At 41.9% G+C, this 22,314-nt stretch overlaps 2 protein-coding genes across 2 annotated transcripts in view; one reads left to right on the top strand and one right to left on the bottom strand.

Annotated features, from left to right (window-relative positions):
- The window catches only part of LOC143876697 (uncharacterized), a 36,159-nt gene that overhangs the window by 13,351 nt on the left and 494 nt on the right, over window positions 1–22,314 (top strand). The window contains exons 2-5 of the mRNA XM_077378383.1: window positions 19,258–19,624; window positions 19,713–19,871; window positions 19,956–20,042; window positions 20,134–22,233. Of these exons, the coding sequence (XP_077234498.1) occupies window positions 19,269–19,624; window positions 19,713–19,871; window positions 19,956–20,042; window positions 20,134–22,233 (2,702 nt within the window). The 5' untranslated portion in view covers window positions 19,258–19,268. The remainder of the gene's footprint in view (window positions 1–19,257; window positions 19,625–19,712; window positions 19,872–19,955; window positions 20,043–20,133; window positions 22,234–22,314) is intronic.
- Window positions 294–16,144, bottom strand: LOC143876381 (uncharacterized). The gene is made up of 6 exons (XM_077378089.1): window positions 14,253–16,144; window positions 3,049–6,744; window positions 2,339–2,595; window positions 1,257–1,489; window positions 668–1,028; window positions 294–311 (listed from the first exon to the last, which is right to left on the bottom strand). The coding sequence occupies exons 2-6, from the start codon at window positions 6,578–6,580 to the stop codon at window positions 294–296; spliced, it is 4,401 nt and encodes a 1,466-aa protein (XP_077234204.1). The 5' UTR covers window positions 6,581–6,744; window positions 14,253–16,144.

Here is a 22,314-nt window from a genome sequence, read left to right as displayed (position 1 = left end):
TGAGTTCAACAGGCAAAACTGCTTCCATTCCATACACTAAAGAATATGGAGTGACACCTGTAGAAGATCTGATCGACGTCCTGTAAGCCCACAAAGCATAAGGAAGCTTGTTTGACCAGTCTTTATAAGTTTCTGTCATCTTGCTGATGATTACCTTGATGTTCTTATTTGCTGCTTCAACGGCTCCATTCGTCTGCGGCCTATAAGGAGACGACTTGTGATGCTTTATTTTAAACTCTTCACACAAGTGCGCTACTTTCTTCTTGAAGTGAGAACCATTATCTGAGATTAACTCATGAGGTACTCCATATCTGCAAATAATGTTGGCACGGATGAACTTTGCAACTGTATTCGAAGTAATAGAAGCATATGAAGCGGCTTCAATCCATTTCGTAAAGTAATCAATTGCGACCAGAATGTATTCATGCCCGCTCGAAGACTTCGGATGAACCTTCCCAATTATGTCAATTCCCCATACTGAAAACGGCCATGGAGAAGTCATAGAGTGCAACTCCGAAGGAGGTACATGAATAAGATTTGCATAGACTTGACACTTATGGCATTTCTTCACAAATGCGAAGCAGTCTGCTTCCATTGTGGGCCAATAGAATCCAAGTCTCAAAATCTTTCTTGACAACATTTTCCCATTCATATGAGGTCCACAAACTCCCTCATGGGTCTGCTCGATAAGCTCAACTGCTTTGTCTTCATCAACACACAAAAGCTGGATTCCGTCAAAGGATCTGCGATATAACTGATCACCACAAATAACAAAATTGGCAGCTAATTTCTGAAGGGTTCTTCGCTCTTTTCCAGAAGCCTCAGGTGGATGCCCTTCACCAGATATGAGATTCCCGATGTCTGTATACCAGGGCTTTCCATCTGGGCACCTGGCTGCTATTTCGATAACGTTCACATGTGCTGGCTCCCATTGCAGTCGCACTGTAAGTGGCTGGACCCCCATTGTTGCTGAAATGTCTAACATAGAAGCCAGTGTAGCCAAAGCATCAGCAAAATGATTCTTTGTTCTGTACAAGTGAGTGAACGTAATGCTCCTGAACTTCTGGACCAAAGATTCGAGATATGCGTTATACGGGATCAATTTATCTTCCCGAGTCTTCCATTTTCCATTAGTCTGGCAAATGATCAAAATGGAATCTCCAAACACATCAATGTCTTGAATCTGCAAAGCTAAGGCTGCCTCCAGTCCGGCAATACAAGCTTCATACTCGGCCATGTTGTTGGTGCACTCAAACTGCAACTTGATAGATATAGGAATATACTCCTTCTGAGGTGATACGAGTACTGCTCCTATTCCCTGACCTTGGTTATTGACTGCACCATCAAAATACATTGTCCATCTGGTATTTGGAGTATCTTCTTCAACATCCATAATCTCTTCATCGGGAAATTCAACCTTTAGGAATGCATTCTCTTCCACAGGGGAATCAGCTAACTGTTCTGCAATGACCCGCCCTTTAACAGACTTCTGAGTGACATAAGTAATGTCGAACTCAGATAACAATAACAGCCACCTTGCGGTTCTTCCAGTAAGAGCAGGCTTCTCAAACAGATACTTCAACGGATCCATTCGTGAAAGCAGAAGTACTTTACTTGATAACAAGTAATGCCGGAGCCTCTGAGTTGCCCAAACTAATGCTAGACAGGTCTTCTCCAAGATTGTATATTTCACTTCGTATTCTAGCATCTTCTTGCTGATGTAGTATACTGGCCTTTCCTTCTTTGACCCTGAATCTTGCTGAGCAAGCATACAACCCATCGCCGTATCTGTGATGGACAAATACAACAATAATGGCTGACCCAGGATGACTGGGGATAAAACAGGAGGTAAGGATAAACACTGCTTAATCTTTTCAAAAGCCACCTGGCACTCTTCGGTCCATTTCTTCGATGAATTCTTCTTCAGAAGCTTGAAAATAGGCTCACAGGTCATGGTCAGGTGAGCTATAAACCGTCTCAGATACTGAACTTTCCCGAGAAAACCTCGGATCTGCTTTTCGGTCCTCGGCGGTTCCATCTCCTGAATCGCTTTGATTTTCTGAGGATCTACTTCGATTCCCCTTTCACTCACCATGAATCCAAGTAGCTTTCCTGAAGTAACCCCGAATACACACTTGCTGGGGTTTAGACGAAGCTGATACTTTCTGATTCTTTCAAAGAATTTTCTTAAAGCGACAGTATGCTCTGGTCGAGTCTTTCCCTTGACGATCATATCATCTACATAGACCTCGACTTCTTTGTGGATCATATCATGAAGAAGAGTAGTTGCAGCTCTCTGATAAGTAGCACCTGCATTCTTCAACCCAAAAGGCATTACTCTGTAACAGTAAGTTCCCCACTGAGTAGTAAACGCTGTCTTGATCATATCTTCTGGAGTCATCTTAATCTGATTATATCCTGAAAACCCATCCATAAAAGATAACAGAGCATGACCAGCGGTATTGTCCACCAGAAGATCAATGTTCGGAAGCGGAAAATCGTCCTTCGGGCTTGCTTTGTTGAGGTCCCTGAAGTCCACACACATCCTGACCTTTCCGTCCTTTTTGGGCACCGGCACTATATTCGCTAGCCATTCTGGATATTCAACAACTTGAATGAATTTTACTTCCAATAGCTTTTTAACTTCATCATGAACTTTTAACTCCCATTCTGTTTTAAGTTTTCGAAGTTTTTGCTTCTTTGGCTTTGCGCCAGGGATTAGAGGCAATCGATGCTGGACAATGTCTTCGCTCAATCCCGGCATGTCATCATAAGACCAAGCAAAAACCTCCTTGAACTCCTTAAGTAAAGTGATTAATTCCTCACGCTCTTCGGGAGATAAAGTTTTGCCAATTCGTATTTCCCGAATTAAGGTTTCGTCACCAATATTTACAGTTTCAATTTCCTCTTCGAGCGGTCTTGCTCGGCGACTCTCCTCTTGTTGAATCATATGTTTGATTTCAAGGGGAGTTTCGTCGGCATCCTCATCAGAGAAGGAATCTTGATTATCATTATTAATATTATCAGTTTTAAGAGCAGATTCAGTACTTGAAATGGAAACAGGAGAAACAGAAACAGGAATGTATGTAAAAGAGTCTTTCATTTCATTCATAGAATTGGTTACATCAAGAATGGAATAGCCCACAGCAGGCATTGCATTGGACTTTAACGATGTATTCAAAGACTCAACAGACAACTCAACATTGAACTCAACCAACGCTGGCATATGTGCAGTTGAAGAAATAAACTCATCATCTAAAGTACTCTTGGACTCGACCTTATTAGAAAGAGACTTGTCACCGACTTCGGAACCAGATCCAACTTCTACGGTACCTGCATCAAAAGAATCGTTAGAATAAACAAACTCAATATCAGACTGGGAAGTAGACGTATACTTAGAGACTACTGACTCTTTTGAGGAAACGGGACTATACTGAAAGACTACTCGAGGTAAAACCTGGGAGGTCCAGTTGGTCAAGGGTCCCTCGGCTGGGGTGATTAACTCTGCGGGGTTCAGAATGAATGCATCTCTGCCTATCACTGCCACCTCTGACGCTTCGGTCTCACCGCCAACCACTGGATATTCAATCTGAAACATGACATTCAGACAGCTCGGCTCTAAAACATCGGCCCAATCAGTTTCCGATGCTTCCTCAGTAATCCGAACACTCATTGGCGCTTCTGATAACTCCAGGTTAAAGAATATTTCGAAACCCGGAAACCTCTGCCCTGTCACATCATCGGTCCATGGCTCAGCAAACCCGCAAAATGGAAAATCTGCCCCCTCTTTTCTGAAAATGCCGTTTCTGACCAGACTGATTGATCCCATAGGCAATTCTAGTCCCCGGCGGCGGCACTCGGCCCATTTCAGCATGTATCTTTTCATTTCCTTGACCTCCTGCTCGGTCGGCTCATATCCCAGGCCAAAGAGACCATTGAAAGTTCTGATCACAGGCCACTCAGTAGGGCCTTGATGATATTTGCCCAGCCCTGCGCCCGGAATATAACCTTGTTTACGGATCATCCTGACTACATTCGAGTTGGTGCTAGTCAAGAAGAAAACTTCCTCGCCCATGGCTTCTTTCATGGATATGACCGACACCTCCAGTGAAAAACCTGTCAAGCTGACATCGGCTTCCTTCCCAACTACTAGCTCTTGTGAAATCTGCCCAATCTCTAAGTCCGGGTCACCCTTTACAGTCACTACCCTGCCGTTATGAACAAACTTCAACTTTTGATGAAGGGTAGAAGGGATAACTCCGACCTTATGCAGCCAAGGTCGACCCAATAACAGCAAGAAAGAAGCCTTAATGTCCAATACTTGAAATTCGATGTCGAAGTCTTCTCCTCCAATCTGGATTTCAGTGGCCAGGGTTCCGATGACATCTCGCCGGGTGCCATCATACGCTAATATACCCTGCTCAGAAGGAATGAAATCCCCGGGCCCGAAGCCCAAAGTTGCTGCAGTACTTAGAGGACAAATATTCAGAGCGGACCCATTGTCGACTAGCACTTCGGGTACCCTTTTCTTGTTGCAGATCACAGTAATTTTGAGTGAACGGGCATGGTCACTCCCTTCAGGAGGTAAATCATCGTCCGTGAAAGATATTACCTTGGAAGTCCTAGTTACCGCGACTAGGCTTACTAACTCATCGGGAGTGATCTCAGTTGACACCTGAGCAGCATTCAACTCCTTGAGTACAACCTTCCTGTGCTTAGACGAAGACATAAGTAGGCCCCAAATGGAAACGTTTGCTTGGGTCTTCTTCAGCTGCTTCAACAGATTATCTTCTTCCTCATCTGCACTCGGCCTACTCTGCCCCTGATTCTCAGCTGCTCTTACTGCTTCTGCAGGGTTTTCTGCTCTCAATTCCGCGGGCTTGAACACACGGCCACCCCTGGTAACATGACGAAGCTCGTCACACTGATCTTCTAACAGAAGCAAATCATCTGCATCCATTCTCAGAACATACGGAGTTTCAATTACCTCCTCTTCTTCAAAATCACCCATCCTTAGAACATAAGGCGTTTCCTTTTCTGCCTCGACATCTTCACATCGAAGGACATATGGAGAGGACGCCTCTGCCAAGCTGGTGCTCCCCCTCCAGAGGGCATAAGACCTTTCTCTTTCCATCTCCTCGATCTCTTCAGGATCAAATCTTAGAATATAAGGTTCATCAGGAGTGATTGCACAAATGAGAATGGATGGATCAAGAACTGGCTCCTCGACAAAAATGGCATTCGTCGCAGGAGGAGGAATTGCACGATGATTGGGAAGGGGATTCCGAGTTACATTGGGCCTTTCCACCTCAAGCTTTCCGTTCTCTAACATAGTCTGGAGCGCATGCTTTAAGGCCAGACATCTTTCAGTGAGGTGACCCGAATTTCTGTGGTATTCACAATACTGGTCTGCTCTCCAATATGGGGGTAACGGGTTAGGTACTGGCCTAATTTCAGGTAGCCTGATTTTCTTATCCCTTATCAACTTTTTCAGAATCAGAGGTAAAGGGTATGGGAGCGGATCAAAGTGTCTCAGAGGTTTTTGTTCTACTGGGGCTGGGGCTGGTCTCGCCACCTCTGTTACAGTCCTGGCCTCCGGGCGAACATAGTTTACGTGGTCAACTTCTTTCTGTGCGACCACGGGTCTCTTTCCTTCCCTGATCTCTGATGGGAGCCTGGCCCTCAGACCCTTAGCTATTGCATCCTCAGTCCTCGTCCCAGTCTTAATTAGATGGTCAAAATCGGTGTAATGCTGAGGGGACAAAAAATGGAAATACTGCGGCGACAAACCCTTGATCACCAGCTTGATCTGATCTTCTTCTGATAGCCTCTCGCTTAGCTGGGCAGACTTTCGACGCCAACGACGGATGAAAAAAGTAAAGGTCTCCAGAGGACCTTGCTTTAACTGCTTGAGATCCCTTTTGGTAACCTCTATCCCCTCTTCCATAGAAAACTGCTCTACAAATTTGTTGGAGATGCTTTGTAAGGTCTTCACCTCTTCGGGCTTTCGACGTAGAAACCACTTCTTCGCCACCCCAGTAAGAGACATTGGAAAGACCCTGGCCATTTGCTCAGGAGATAGCCCACACTGCTGCGACATCTCAATAAACCACCTCATATGATTCCGGGGACATCCAGTCCCATCATATTTGTCGTAATCGGGGGTTTTGAATTTAGGGGGCAAGGTGACTCCCGGAGACATTATCAGCTCAGATATATCGAACTGCTTTGGGCCTTGATGCTTCAAGCCTTCCATTTCTTTTGTCAGCTTCTCCAATTGATCAGCTACCTGTTTTTCTTTATTATATCGGGCCACATCTGGAATGCAATATTCTTCAGCATACTGCCCTTCCTCTAGGTCGACGTCTACTGGTGAAATGAAAGGGTGGTTCAAATTTGCAGGGCTCGGATTTGCCGGTATAGCGGGAGGGGGTTGAACCGTAGGTGCTCTAGAAGTAGAGACCTTTTCATTAGACTGGGCTTTCATTTGGGCCATCTCCTCTTTCATAAAGGCCATATCCCGGGTAAGATTCACCATCATCTCTTGAATTTTAGTTAGCGCATCATTGGGTTCAGCCATTTGGACAGACTCTAGGGATTCAGATGATTCAGATAAAGAGGATGCAGATTGTTCAGGTAAGGTTAACGGTTCAAATTGACGAATGAGTCTAGACGTGGTTGACTGTCTAGACCATGCAGGTTGACTGACACCTGAGGGAGCGATGTTTGCTCGATTTTAGAATCCTGTATTGGAAATTAACATACTAAATTAAAACGATAAGCATTGAGATAAAGTATTCTGTACCAAATAAGATAAGAGAAAGACATAAATGCTATTCCATTGATCAATAGTCAAAATGTAGTTACAATCAAAACATTAGTCTTTGTTAACAATTGGATGAAAGTAACCATTTACAATGAAATTTGAAGAAATTAAAATGACAATTTCGTGAAGAGGAATCTTCAAAGCTCTTCGATCCGAGCTCTCTTGTTTGCAGGCTCCTCCAGTATTTCTCCCTTCCGAAGTTTAGATGCGAAAGCAGATCTCCTCTCCGCGATTTTGTCTCTCCAAGCAGCTACTATGGATGCAATGAGATCAGGAGTAAGGTTTTCACAGCTAGGTGGTGTGATAACCTTAGGAGTACAAGAGTGTGCGGTAATCTGACAAGGGAAGCACAAAGGTGCATAGAAAGATGATTTCTCTAAACCCATAAGATAAACAAATGAGTATGGGTAGGTGCTGGTGATAATTTGTGGACATGATTGACTCACCCAATGAAATTGGTTTTCCCTTACATTCTGCAGCCAATGGCGCCATTCATTAAGCTGAGATTGCTTAACCTTTGTCTTCCAAGAATGAAAACTCTTAAGAGTGTACTCAATGCTGTTTTGTGGCTGAAGGATAGTGAGTTTCTCACATAGCCACACAAATAACAGCTTAGCACATCCGAAAAAATTATCCTGCACCTTTTTACTAGCAATGAGGTCTAAGCCATAAAAGGTTTCGGCTAGCATTGTAGGGACAGGATTTCTCCCCTCATTTATCTGATCTACTATCGCCAACAAAGTGAAAGGGGCGGCACTAGAGTCTCTGCGAAGGACATGGCGTGCAAAGACAACAAAGACTAACGCATTACGTCGACACTCCTGAAAACGGGAGTCAGTAGGATCGACGTTTTTGGAAAACAACTTAATGAGGGTCTGAAATTGCACATTTCTCTCTGTTAAGCAATGCAGAGTTTTCACAACCTTATTTTCGAATAATCTGCGAAAGAGATCATGAGGAAAGTCTATGCTCGAAGGTCGGATCCAAAGTCCCTCAGGAGGAAGCTCTAGCAAGGCACACCAATCTTCAAATACAGGACAAAGTTCAAAAGATCCAAATCGAAAGACATGGAAGACAGGGTCCCAAAATCCAGCAGCTGCTTGAAGAAACTTCCAATTTATACCACGACTATTCAGATGGGTAAAAGAACTGATGAAACGCTCGGCCACACTCCTTTCTTCACATCTCAACGGAAAAGATTTAACAGTCTCAGCTATCCACTTGTCTAACAAATTATTCGCCATGATCAGACCTAAAATTCAGATAGGACAAAGATCAGGAGAGAATGGGGATAACTTTGCATAGACAAATGACCAGGGTAATCTGAAAATCAATTTCATTAAAAAGATGAACTCTGTGATAATGAATTTTTCATCAAAGATGAGAGGTAGCCAATAGATCAGAAAAATAAACCACGGCCATAAGATGACAGAAGTAGGTCATAAACCGGATCTAAATCTGGTGATGAATACCATTAACTGTACGATCAAGAGGATCAATCATGCTAGACCATGGTCATAAGGACAGCGAACGAGCTATCGGCCAGATCTCAAGACAAAACAGGTAAGGATCTAATCCTACTGAGCAATGTATATATGGGAATCAAGACAAAGTAGACTGACTCCAAAGGATAGCAATCATGCTCAACATGTGTTGCGAAAAATTCGGCAGCACAACGGCTATACAAGGAAGTCAAGGTAAGGCAAACTCATGGTTTTCCTAATTCTAAGAAATAGCGGTTATGCTCAAAATATTCTGGACCAAATCCGGCAGCATAACGACGCTAAACAAGGAAGTAAGGTAGGGTAAACTCATGGATTTCCTAACTCAAAGAGATAGCGATCATGCTCAAAATATTCTGGATAAAATCCGGCAGCATAACGGCTAGACAAAGGATTCCCACAACTCAATATATGAACAACGGTGGTAGGATAAATTCGGAATATGGTTACCAGAGAAAGGTGACCAAATGAAGGACCGACCAAAGGTGAGAGCATATATGACAACGGGTCAAATCCTATAATCAACAGATCAAAGGACAAAACCAGGTCAAGGATATGGCAAGCAAAAGCCATTGACTAGATCTAAATCCGAATAACGAATGGATATAACCAATTGAAATGAATAAGGAACTCTAACTTAAGAGGAGAACCCTAATATACATAATCAGTATATATAGGCATATATACATACACACAAATCCTAACCAGGGGCACCAGCCCTAATTCTAATCTAGCGGAGTCAAGGAAGTCTCGACTCAAGACAGACTGATGAGTGAACTAGGACCGTGTTGTAGCCATGTAAAATGAGCTACCCTAGTCTACAAATGGGACAAAGCTCCTAACTCTAGGCTCCACATGTGTGAGCAACACATGTTCGACCCTATATGAATGTAATATACTTATATAAACACGGGTACTTCCTAGTTAGGTTTCACTAAGTCAGTAAGTATATACATAATATATCAAACAAAATAGGGCTCCGGACTCAATCTAATGGGTACTATGCGTATGAAACATACTTAATATGTATAACAAAAGTACGCCCAATGTTATACATAGTATGCTTCATTGCTCATCGGCTGCTGTAAACACAAGTACGCCCAGTGTTTACGGCTGCAGCACCGGCGCATAGCTTGGAAATAGATTCAACAGTACCATCAGGGTGTAATGACATCCCAGTCGGGCACGCATTCAATCTATCCCGTGGAACCAATAATAATGAAAAACAATGAAATAAGTAAAGAATAAACAATATGATAACATATGATGTGCAGTGTGTGAATCCCTTGTTTTAATTACGCACCTATCTGGTGCCCCTGGATTCTAACGATAGAATTCCCATTTAAAATGATTTTAGCTCAAATTTCTCCGAAGTTTGTAAAAATGGCATTTTTATAGAGTTAGGCAATGTTTCAAGAACTCCCCAGCAGAGTCGCCAGCCTGTGGACCCCGATCCTGAGGACGATGCCGAGGGACGCGAGATCCCTCCTGCAATCCTCTAAGATCTCCACAAAGTGAAGGAGAGCTCTGCCAAGGAACTCTCGAAACTGATGCCACCCTCATAGCATAGCTCGAGTGGCGATATAAAAAGAAAGAGATATGTCTTGATCCGGACCCAGGGCTCGAAACCGAGACATACCTAAAATAAACTCAGAGTCGCCATCCATGGACATGCCATGGAACCAAAACAAATGCTCTGTTTGCAATGGATAACCAGAGATACAAAAGGTCCGTGCCTGATGACGAATGGGGAAGGGGTTAGGCGCCCCCAATTCGCCCAAGTGCAAGCACCTGGTCTCTTATGCCATTTATTATTAACTCCAAAGAAGTTTGGGTAAAAATCATGTGAAATGGGAACAATCCTCAGGATTCGTCTACCTAAGCATGCATTTCCTGAGGATAAAATAATAAGCACACATAAAATAAAATGAAAGATGTGGCACCTAAGCATAGCTAGGTTATGAGTGACATGCCTAATGGGTGTCTAAGTTCTGATGTGCAAACACATGCAAGCTATAGCTAAAAGGTATAGGATCAGTACTAGAAAATAAGAAAAACACATCAAAACACACAATAACAATACAACAAATCCTAAGACTCTAAATTATTAGCCCGAGTCCTCGGATGGTCTGGTATTCATCCAAAGAAGCCTACGTATCCCCGCCTCCACGAGAATCAAGGCAACGTAGTTCTTCGTACCTATTCTAAGCTAGGATGCCTAAGACACCTAGACCTCTATCCTAGACTCGATCTAAAAGACCGGACTAATTATTAAAGCTTCTTGAACGATTATTTAAATTCCAGTGAATTGTAGATTTTAGGACACCCTATATGTCCTAGCTAAATGCAGGTTAGCCCTAAGCTAATGCAGGTGGTTCCTACAACCTATGTGTAGCTAGGCTGTGTGTCCTAAGGAAAACCAAGGGATCGCTAACGTATCCAAGACCTAGTCATCAGTCGGCGATGTGAATCGCCAACTGACCGGACGGAGGCGCTCCTATAACTCTAGGACAGACCCCTAACTCTAAAACAAGCACACAACAAACAAACAATCAAACAACCTATCAAAAGAAAAACCCTAACTCTAAAACTCTCTATCTAGGAGAAACTCCTAACTCTAGAGGAAGATCTTTTGAAAACAAGATTTTAAAGGTTTTTGAAGAAGGTTTAAAACATTTATTTACAAAAAAAGTTTGGCTGGACTTGGGATGTAAATCCCAAGCTGCACTACGTACCTCGGAAGAGGATCAAGCCAACGTAGTTCGAAAATCGAACTCGCCTACTACGCTTCTAAAAGAAACACTCAACACTTAAGATTTTTTAAAGGTTTTTTATGTTTTTCAAATGTTTTTGATATTTTTAAAGTTTTCAAATGTTTTTGAGATTTAAATTTCTAATGTTTTTGGATTTTAAAGCTTTTCCAATGCTCAAGACCTTTAAATGTTTTCAATCTTAAAGGGGACACGCAAGTAATACCATAAACTAAGGCAAAGCCTTAAAGCAAAAAGGGGAAACCCCAAACAAGCAACAAAGGTCTCAAAGAGACGATCCACAACAAGAAACTGGCGTCTCAAAGAGACAAACCACAACAAGAAAGATAGCGCCCCAAGAACAGAGAAAACAATCTAAGATCCTAAGCAGGGAAGGCTCTATATGACTGAATTAGTCTCTAATGGAAAAACTCCTAACTAATAACACTAGGGAGGAAGTACAAATGAGTCAGAGACTGTAATAACACTACAAATGATGAATGAGTCAAAGACTCTCTAGTCAGGGCTGACTCCTATGCGAATGGACTATCGAATAAGGAGAAGCTCACAAGTAAAAAGAATAAAAGACCATGTGCATAGTTGGCAAAGGTGAAACACCCAGCCGGGCCGGACAGCTACCTAGCCCTAGGGTGCAACAAATGTGCAACCCAATACCCATAAGGGTAGGGGTATGAAGCCAAGCCGAGAAGGGTGTTCTCCCAAAAACCAAACGACGCACAAAGATGAGGTTAAGCAAGAGAATGATACTGGGCAAGTCTCCTATATACAAAGGAGGGGTATGCTATTTGGACTGAGCAAGTCCCCTAAGGATGGGCTTGGGCTAGCGCCTTCATCGCCCCGATACAAGCATTAGAATCAATATAGGCTCAAAACAATCTAAAAAAAAAAGAAAAGGTGAAATTTCCACTCAACATGTAATTTTCACAAAAAATGGTCAAAAATGCCGAACAAGTCATGGGAATGATTCAATATATGATTTAAAACTTGTTACCAAGCTCAAAACATCCCAAACACTCATTAAAATTGAATAGAGCTCATATTGTCCATGATTTTCAAGAAATAGCACAATCATGACATATAATGTTAAAAGTGCAACTTTGAACTGACTTTTAGACCCCTCAAACATCAAAACCATCAAAAACTCTACCAATCAAAATTGTAGATCTCAGCATGAATGACATTCTCTCAGTTGACCAGTTCGTTCGGATCTAGCCAGAAGTGTCCGGAAAATGGCCTCTTCCGATCCATCGCCATTAAAAGACATATTAGCGTTTTAACTGAAAGTTCGGGCTCAGTTTTGACACTTAAAACATCGCTTCTGGAAAAATTCACTCAAGGACAAAGTATTAGAAAATCTTGTGAAGAACATTTTTTCTTTGTATGGCTTTGGACGAAACAGATCTGGAATAGCCTAAAAATGGCCAGCAAGCTGCTGTTGCAGAAATGACAGTTTGTTTAAAAAAAATGAAGCTTGCAAGTCGTTTTTGACATATTAAAAAGCATTTATGGAAACATTTGCTCAATAAGACAGTTTTAGGAAACATTATAACAAACACTTTTCCAGTTGACAGTTTTGAGCAATTCCGATCAGAAGCAGCCCAAAAATTACTCGACACGATAATTTCTAAAACACTTGGAACAAAAATATCATTATGGACTAAACTTTAAACGAGCATAACTCTCTCGTCTTTTGGCCAAATTTGGGCCGCCATATGTCGAACTGACCGGCTTGACGAGATCTACAAGATTGATATGTTTGCTTTTTTAAAAGTTTTGAGTATTTGAGGTCGAGAAAGGAAAAAATTCATAACTGGACAGCAAAGATCACCATACCTAGGAGAATACACACTCACTCACACCCATACACACACATATATATACGCAGACATATGTTCACATATATACACAACACACACTCACACACACAGACATACATACATTAGCCACTGAGAAAAACGAATTCCTAAATGCATGCAAAACCATTCCACAATTCTCAATTAAAGGCAGAGCATAGGACCAAAACTCATTTGACAACACCGTGGAAATCACAAAGTGAATCACTCAAGGACAGGCACAATATAAGTTTCTAGATGGACCGACCTTGATTTTGATTTTCAGTTCAAGCACAATGGAAAGGAGATACAGTACTTGTCAGTTTAAGATAATGAAGATGAACGATAACAGTTTTCCTTTCAAACACAATAAAAACGAACTTCCAGTGGGTTAACAAACAGCCCTTACACCAGTGTAGTAAACTAAATATGTAAACGAATGCATTACCAGTGACTTATTCACCCCTTGGACATAAAACTGAATTGGTGGAATAAAATGAGATGAGTTTGGTTGATGGGCTAAAATGTGCTTAAGACAGGGGTTGAAATGTGTTTAGGAATGTGCATAAAACCGAGGCTGAACTATGGGACAGATTTGTGCCAAAACTGGGACAGCAACATGGAATGAATTTATCCCAAAACAAGGGCAGCAACATGGACTGAAGTGGGGACATAATTTGTGCTAAAACAAGGGTGAGTTGTGAACAGATTTTTGTGCTAAACATGGCTGAATATAGGGACAGATTTGTGCCAAAACTGGGACAGCAGCATGGACCGAACTGTGGGCAGAATCGTGCCTCAAATTGGGGCAGAGATGCGCTTAAAAATGGGGTGAATCATGGGTGAAAACTGTGCTGAAACAGGGAGCAGCAGTATGGACAGCATTTATGTTAAAACAAGGGCAGCAATGGGGCTGAAATAGAGGTGAATCTGTGCTGAAACGGAGGTAGCAATAGGGTGCAAACCTGGGGCAGCAACATGGACCGGGTTGTGAAAGAACTGGGACTGATTCGGGAGGGGAACCATGGACAGAATTGTGCTAAAACAGTGGGGCTGAAATGAAGTGAATAAACTGATTTTTATACACAGAAATAGGAGCTGAAATGATGTGCAAACAACTAGTCCTCCCTATAGATCTGCTATACACAGTTCACACGTATGAGAACAAATAATGCACAAGTACCCTACAAACCAATACATGCAGCAGAAATCTGTTATAAACAGTCCATACATATGAGAATAACTCATGCACAAGTACCCTACATACCCCAATATGTGCAGCAGACTAAACGATGAAGTAGTCGCTGTGAATAGAGATTACCAGATGCACGGAGTCTCGCCGGAGTTAGATCGGGTTGTGAATTTTTTGCCGGATTCAATCAGCCCCCTAGTGATGACAAAATGGTGGAGGACCGGAGGTAGGAGTCGGAAGTAGAAGAAGAAGAGGCACGGTTATGGGTTGGGGCAGATTTCCAAATTAGAGGGTAGCTCAGGTGGCTGTTATGGAATAAAGTAGAAGAAGAGGGTTTTGGTGTTAGAGATGAAGGTGGAAGAGATGGTGGTAGAGGGTTTAATGGATATCGGTTGAGATAGTGGGTTTCGGGCTATGCTAAGGAATGGAAGGGAGCCCAGTTAGGCCATATGCAAGTGGGAAGGGGATCAAATTTTTCTAAGGTAGGAGGGAGTGGGAATTCCTTTGTTTTTTTTTTTTTATCTCCTTCCCTCTGTTTTCTCCCTACGAGAATGAGTTCTCTCTTTGTGTTCTATCCCTCTCCTCCATCCTTCAATTAAGGGTAGGTTCAATTAAGAATCAAAGCCTCTTTCCATAAAATATTAGTTGTTCCCTAAATAGTGTATAGAAGATGCCATCCACATTTTGCAAAGCAATTTTTTATTTTAGCAAATGTGATGCAATCATTTTAAAATTGATATTTTAAGCATGCACTCATCATTATACTATTTCTCAAATTGAAAACCGTATGGCTCCATGCAAGGGAAGAAGAAAAATACTACCTTTCCAATCACCATGCTTCTCTTTTCTTTCTTTTCTTTTTTTTAAATTGCTATTTTAAACAACACCACACCCATTCCCATGTTCAAAACCATGTGGCTCCATGTAAGGGAAAAGAAAAAATGCTACCTTTTCAATCACAACATGCTTCCCTTTTCTTTCTTTTTTCCTTTTTTTTTTAAATTGCTATTTTAAACAACACCACACCCATTCCCATGTTCAAAACCGTGTGCCCTCTTTCAACAAATTTTTTTTTTATATTTAGCTTTAATTAATAAAATACCCCTCCATGAAGTGTTGTACAAGCAACCCTTTTCTTCTCTTAAATCATTTGCCATATGATCTAGACCGTCCAAGCAATATGCCATTGCCTATATGGATTGCGCCCCCTTAAATCATTCCTCTATGACGATCCAGACCATCCAATTGATGGGTCCCAACCTAGGCAGGTTGTGTCCTCCTAAATTATTTCAATGGGCTGATCTGATCTGTACAATTGATGGGCTGAAATGTAAGTTGGTTGCACCCTCGAAAATCTCTTCTATGGGATGATCTGAAGCATTCAAATAATTGGCTATCAAGTGATAGGCTTGGATCACTCATAATGTGGGCCCCCTGAGTCTCTCCCATTGGATGATCTAAACCATCCATTTGGATGATCCATATTGCAAATTAGTTGTGCCACAAAATTAATTCTAATTAGAATAATTTCAACCATCAATTTGACGATCCACAACTTCAAAAATCATTTTCAAGAATGGTTCGGATCGTTTGGTGGGCCTCAACATGGAATAGATGTGGACCCAAATTATTTCGATAGAATGGTCTGAACTGGTTCATTTGATGCAACATAATGTAGATTGGCTGCGCCCCTCTAAATCATTTCTGTAGGCTTATCTGAATAACTCAACTTGATGATCGTAACAAAATTGGTTGTTAAAACGACTTCTCTGAGATTTTGACCGTTCTCTTGATGGTCATCTTTAGGCGTTGGATCAAAGTAGTTCAAAACTCATTTTTCACTAAAACAATGTGCGGGCCCCCCTGTTTGATCCAAATCTAAACAAATGCTCAAGGCGGGCCCACCAAACGGATCCAAATTCTCTTTTGCTCGGATTCTTATGAATAATCTCTCTCAACACTTAACGGAAAAAATGCGAAACATGGCGGAGATGATTGGATGGGGTTTTGCCCAAGCATAGCGAACTTGGGTCCGATCAAAATGGGGTGTCTACAGACTTTGATCGTTATATGGTTGATATTTGTTATGAAGTGATATGTTACTATGGTTTATATTTGTTAATGAAACTATCAGAAGAGGAGACCGAGATGGTCATACAAGGCGGGTTTCCCCTCTGTGCAAGTAGACTTTCAGTTTTAGACGCCTGTCATGGATTTTATTGTTTGTGGTTTTGTTGGTTATCTCATTTATATTTCAGACTGTTTTCTTTAGAAAATCTTCAGATATTTCATTATATCTTCTGTTCTTTAATGATTTTATATGAAGTTGGTGACAGTTGAGTAGAAGTTTTTTGGGTTTTCCCTTCTTCTTCTTTTTTTTTTTTTTTTGAAGATGAAGCAAAATTTGTTAATGAAACTATCAGAAGAGGAGACCGAGATCGTCATAGAAGGCGGGTTTCCCCTTTGTGCAACTAGACTTCCAGTTTCAGACTTCTGTCATGGATTTTCTTGGCTAGCAGCCCTTCTCAGTATGTTTAGGTCTGTTCATGGCTGTGAAAGTGGATGGTGTAGTGAACATGTCACTTTCTATGGTTGTAGTGCACATGTCACGTTCTATGGTTGTGGTGATGGTTCTGGGACATTGTATGGTAATCTACGGAACCACATTTTATACTCCTGAACCACTGCGGAACCACATTTTACCTCGGAACCACTAGGGAACCACATTTTCAACACCAGAACCATTAGGGAACCACATTTTATACCTCCGAATCGCTACGGAACCACATTTTTTATCCCGGAACCACTAGGGAACCACATTTTATAAGCCGAAAGCACTACGTAACCACATTTTATAGTTCGGAACCACTACGGAACCACAATTTCCACCCCAGAACCACTAGGGAACCACATTTTCAACCCCGGAACCATTAGGAACCAGATTTCATACCTCGGCTCCACTAGGGAACCACATTTGATATCCCAGAAGCACTAGGGAACCATGTTTTATACATCGGAACCACTAGGGAACCATATTTTCTAGCCCGGAACCACTAGAGAACCACATTTTATAAGCCGAAACGGAACCACATTTTCTACCGCGGAACCATTATGGAAGCACATTTTATAGTGGTTTCGGCTTATAAAATGGGCTTCCTTCTGGGTTCCGGGGTGAAGAAGGTGGTTCAGTAATGGTTTCGGGGTGAAAAATGTGGTTCTGTAATGGTTCCGACGTAGAAAATGTGGTTCTGTAATGGTTCCGACGTAGAAAATGTGGTTCTGTAGTGGTTTCGGGTTATAAAATGTGGTTCCTTACTGGTTCCGTTGTGAAAAATGTGGTTTCCTAATGGTTTCGGGGTGTAAAATGTGGTTCCGTAATGGTTTCGCCATAGAAAATGTGGTTCCGTAGTGGTTTCGGGTTATAAAATGTGGTTCCTTAGTGGTTCCGTGTTGAAAAATGTGGTTCTATAATGGTTTCGAGGTATAAAATGTGGTTCTGTAATGGTTCCGCCATAGAAAATGTGGTTCCGTAGTGGTTTCGGCTTATACAATGTGGTTCCCTAGTGGTTGCGGGGTGAAAAATGTGGTTCCCTAATGGTTTCGGGGTGAAAATGTGTTTCTGTAATGGTTCCAACGTAGAAAATGTGGTTCCGTAGTGGTTTCGGCTTATAAAATGGGCATCCTTCTGGGTTCCGGGGTGAAGAAGGTGGTTCAGTAATGGTTTGGGGGTGAAAAATGTGGTTCCGTAATGGTTCCGACGAAGAAAATGTGGTTCCGTACTGGTTTCGGCTTATAAAATGTGGTTCCCTAGTGGTCCGGGGTGAAAACTGTGGTTCCCTAATGGTTTCGGGGTGAAAAATGTAGTTATGTAATGGTTCTGACGTAGAAAATGTGGTTTCGTATTGGTTTCGGCTTATAAAATGTGGTTCCCTACTGGTTCCGTTGTGAAAAATGTGGTTCCCTAATGGTTTCGGGGTGAAAAATGTGGTTCCGTAATGGTTCCGACGAAGAAAATGTGGTTCCGTACTGGTTTCGGCTTATAAAATGTGCTTCCCTAGTGGTTCCGGGGTGAAAACTGTGGTTCCCTAATGGTTTCAGGGTGAAAAATGTAGTTATGTAATGGTTCCGACGTAGAAAATGTGGTTTCGTATTGGTTTCGGCTTATAAAATGTGGTTCCCTACTGGTTCCGTTGTGAAAAATGTGGTTCCCTAATGGTTTCGGGGTGAAAAATGTGGTTCCGTAATGGTTCCGACGAAGAAAATGTGGTTCCGTACTGGTTTCGGCTTATAAAATGTGCTTCCCTAGTGGTTCCGGGGTGAAAACTGTGGTTCCCTAATGGTTTCGGGGTGAAAAATGTAGTTATGTAATGGTTCCGACGTAGAAAATGTGGTTTCGTATTGGTTTCGGCTTATAAAATGTGGTTCCCTACTGGTTCCGTTGTGAAAAATGTGGTTCCCTAATGGTTTCGGGGTGAAAAATGTGGTTCCGTAATGGTTCCGACGAAGAAAATGTGGTTCCGTAGTGGTTTCGGCTTATAAAATGTGGTTCCCTACTGGTTCCGTTGTGAAAAATGTGGTTCCGTAATGGTTTCGGGCTGAAAAATGTGGTTCCGTAATGGTTCCGCCTTAGAAAATGTGGTTCCGTAGTGGTTTCGGCTTATAAAATGTGGTTCCCTACTGGTTCCGTTGTGAAAAATGTGGTTCCGTAATGGTTCCGCCTTAGAAAATGTGGTTCCGTAGTGGTTTCGGCTTATACAATGTGGTTCCCTACTGGTTCCGGGTTGAAAAATGTGGTTCCCTAATGGGTTCGAGGTATAAAATGTGGTTCCCTAATGGGGTGAAAACTGTGGTTCCCTAATGGTTTCGGGGTGAAAAATGTAGTTCTGTAATGGTACCGCCATAGAAAATGTGGTTCCGTAGTGGTTTCGGCTTATAAAATGTGGTTCCCTAGTGGTTCCGGGGTGAAAACTGTGGTTCCCTAATGGTGAAAAATGTAGTTCTGTAATGGTTCCGACGTAGAAAATGTGGTTCCGTAGTGGTTTCGGCTTATAAAATGTGCTTCGAAAAGTGTAATAGTTATGTTTTGGTCCAATTAATATGATAAGTGTACTAATAATGGTTCTGATCGAAACAGGGTGTGCAAAAATGGTGGAAAACAGGGCTTCTTTTATGTTACACGTTGATGGGTACTTGAAGGATGAAGTATCATTCGAATATATTGGCGGGACGAAAATGTGTTTAACTGTGAATCGCCATATAAATTTTCTGGAATTTCAGTCTCTAATTCACCAAAGGATTGGGACCACTGGATGTCGCGTGTCATTATCTATAAAATGTCGATATGTCATGGATCCATATCAAATCGTGTTATGCGACATTCGAAATGATCATGACCTAGGTATGGTGATGATGGTTTTTGAGAATAGCCTCTTTAATTCTATCAGCCTGTACATACGTAAAGAGTACAGAGTTGGAGAAATTATATCTGCACCCATGAAGAGGTAAAATATTAAGTCAGCTGGACTTTGGCATTCTTTAAATTCTCATTCCATTAGAATATTATCTCATGTGGAAATTTTCATTGCTCAGAAATGTAGTTCAGATAAATGAACATTATGAAGCTTCTACTCCAATCGAACCTGCTTTGAGTCCCAAAAATAATTCCGTTCGTGCAGTGTCAGCAACACCTATTGCAGCTGAAGCTCCCAGCAAACGAAGACGACATGGCGAAGGACATACCAACAATAGGTACTATCCGTGTATTGAATTGTGATTCCATTGATGAATTTATGATTCCATTATTGTTACTCTAATTGTTGATCGGGTTGGCAGATATTCAGTAGACTTGGATGAAGATTATGAGGATCCAATTTTTAATGAGACAGAGGAAGATACAACTGAACATAAGAGCACTTCCATGTAATAAATTAAAGAAATTATATTTAGTTGGGAGGTTATATTTTTCTCTCATTGAATTTCATTCTAACCTAGTCCTTTCCTTACCATACAGGCACGATGCACGGTTCAGTAGGGATTTTCATAGTGATATGCATGTTAATGATGCCATTTGCGAGGATGGTAATGAGGACTTTGATGAGGACAATGACGACTTTGATGAGGACGATGACAGCCGATTCGGAGAAGAGCAGGATGGTGTAGATGATCAGGATAGTTTAGATAACATTATCGGGGACGAGGATGGTGTAGATAACATTATCGGAGACCAGGATGGTGTACATAACATTATCGGCGACCCGTTCGGTAATACGTATACAAGGGAGCCGATGGAAGTAGATGAAATGGTTGTGGATGAATTAAATGTGGGGAGAATAGGACTTGAGGAGTTCAAGGTGGGGGGAATCTTCCCGAATTTTAAAGTATTTAAGAACAAAGTTAGAGAGTATGCAATTGATAGGCGTTTTGTATTCGTCCCAGTAGACTCAAAACCTACAAAGTATGCTGTTAGATGCAAGAATGGAAGTTGTCCTTTCAGAATTACTGGGACAAATTACCTGGATTCTGTCAGGGTGAACAGGTTTGTGCCAGAGCATACATGCTCAAGTACGATGAGTGGTAATGATCATCCCCTTGCCACAGCATCTTGGGCAGCTGAAACCTGCCTAGGGTTATTTCCCCGTCCAGGAGACGTGACACCTAGTTTGATAAGAGCATACGTCAAGGATAAGTGGAGTATAACCTTAAGCTATACGAAGGCTTTCAATGCGAAGGTCATTATACACGAAATTATGTGTGGAAATGCGGAGGCTTCTTACCGCATCCTTCCTGCATATGCTCAGGAGATGGAGAGATGTAATCCCGGCACCATTATGCGTGTATACCGAACCCGGCAGCTATGGGCTAGTGGAGATAACACATTTGGTCGTTTATTTTGGTCATTCGGCCCCAGCATCCGTGCGTTCAGTCGCACAGTTAGACCCCTGATACTAATTGATGGGACACATTTGCGGGGGAAATATAAAGGAATCTTATTAGCTGCGACAACTGTAGATGGTGATGGTGGATTATTTCCGTTAGCTTTTGCTGTGGTTGAGAACGAGAACTTTGACAGTTGGCTATGGTTTCTTGTTTTACTCCGCCAGAGAGTGATGCCAATAGAAAAAAACAACAATGAATTTACGATTTCCTCCGATCGGATGAAGGGTCTGGTTAGAGCTGTTGCTGAAGCATTACCGGGATCATACCATAGCTACTGTATTCGTCACCTCAATGCCAATCTGTTGAAGACCTTTAAGAGTCAAAAACTTTGTAAACTATTTTCGAGAGCGGCATATGCCTTAAGGGAGAGTGACCATAAGGAGGCGATAGAACTCATAAAAGCAAAGAATGAAAAAGCAGAGAAATGGATATCTGATATTCCTAAAGAAAATTGGGCTAATGTACATTTTAAAGGGGCCAGGTGGAATGTGCTCACCACTAATGCAGCAGAGTGCTTCAACAACGTATTGAAGGGCGCAAGGGAGTTGCCGATTGCTGCTCTAGTTGATCACACTAGATGGAAAGTACAAGACTTCTTCCAGTTTCGCCGGAAAGCTGCGGCTACATGGAAAACGCATTTAACTCATAGAGCAGAAAAGTGGTTGGACAGATCATGTTCGTTTGGCAGTAAGTTTCTACCCCGCGCGTGTAGTTGGAATGAATATGAAGTGCTCTCATCCACTCATACGGATAGTGTGGATTTAGAGAAGAAAACATGTACGTGTGGTCTTTTCCAAACGATGGGATTGCCGTGTGGGCATGCCATAGCAGCTATGGGATTAAATAAGCTTGACCGATACAAATACTGCCAGGATTGGTTTTTGGCTTCAACATATCGGAGTACGTATGAGGAGGTGATTCATCCAACTTTAGATCGAACACAATGGCCCGAGCCATCCACTGATTTAGTAGTACTATTGCCACCGCGAGTAAGACGACAGCCCGGACGACCGAAAAAAGTACGAATAGAGAGAGGGTTGCAATTTGGCAAACATCACAACTGCAAATCATGTGGGGAACCTGGACATAACAAAAGAACGTGTAAAAATCCTCCCCTCGTAAATCGTCAGTTAAATATGACTCCCATCGGTCCATCCGCACCTACACAGAACAGGTATGTTTCATTATTACGCACTCGATATGATTTTCATATTAAACCTATAATTGTTATTGATTGTACCAACTTTCTCTTGTA

This window comes from Tasmannia lanceolata, unplaced genomic scaffold (assembly GCF_043159265.1).
Source record: "Tasmannia lanceolata isolate RefF3 unplaced genomic scaffold, GAP_Taslan_0.1 ptg000005l, whole genome shotgun sequence".
Lineage (NCBI taxonomy): Eukaryota > Viridiplantae > Streptophyta > Magnoliopsida > Canellales > Winteraceae > Tasmannia > Tasmannia lanceolata.
Note: the sequence above shows the minus strand (reverse complement) of the source record. Positions and strands in the feature narration are given on the sequence as shown.

What these genes read in the sequence shown, in the direction of transcription:
- LOC143876381 (XM_077378089.1), bottom strand. Translation starts at nt 6,580, where the DNA reads ATGGCTGAACCCAATGATGCGCTAACTAAAATTCAAGAGATGATGGTG. An exon ending in TTCTCCTGTTTCCATTTCAA is followed by an intron (nt 2,596 to 3,048) that starts GTACTGAATCTG and finishes TTGAATATCCAG; the next exon opens with AATGGCTAGCGAATATAGTG. An exon ending in GGGGAACTTACTGTTACAGA is followed by an intron (nt 1,490 to 2,338) that starts GTAATGCCTTTT and finishes TATGTCACTCAG; the next exon opens with AAGTCTGTTAAAGGGCGGGT.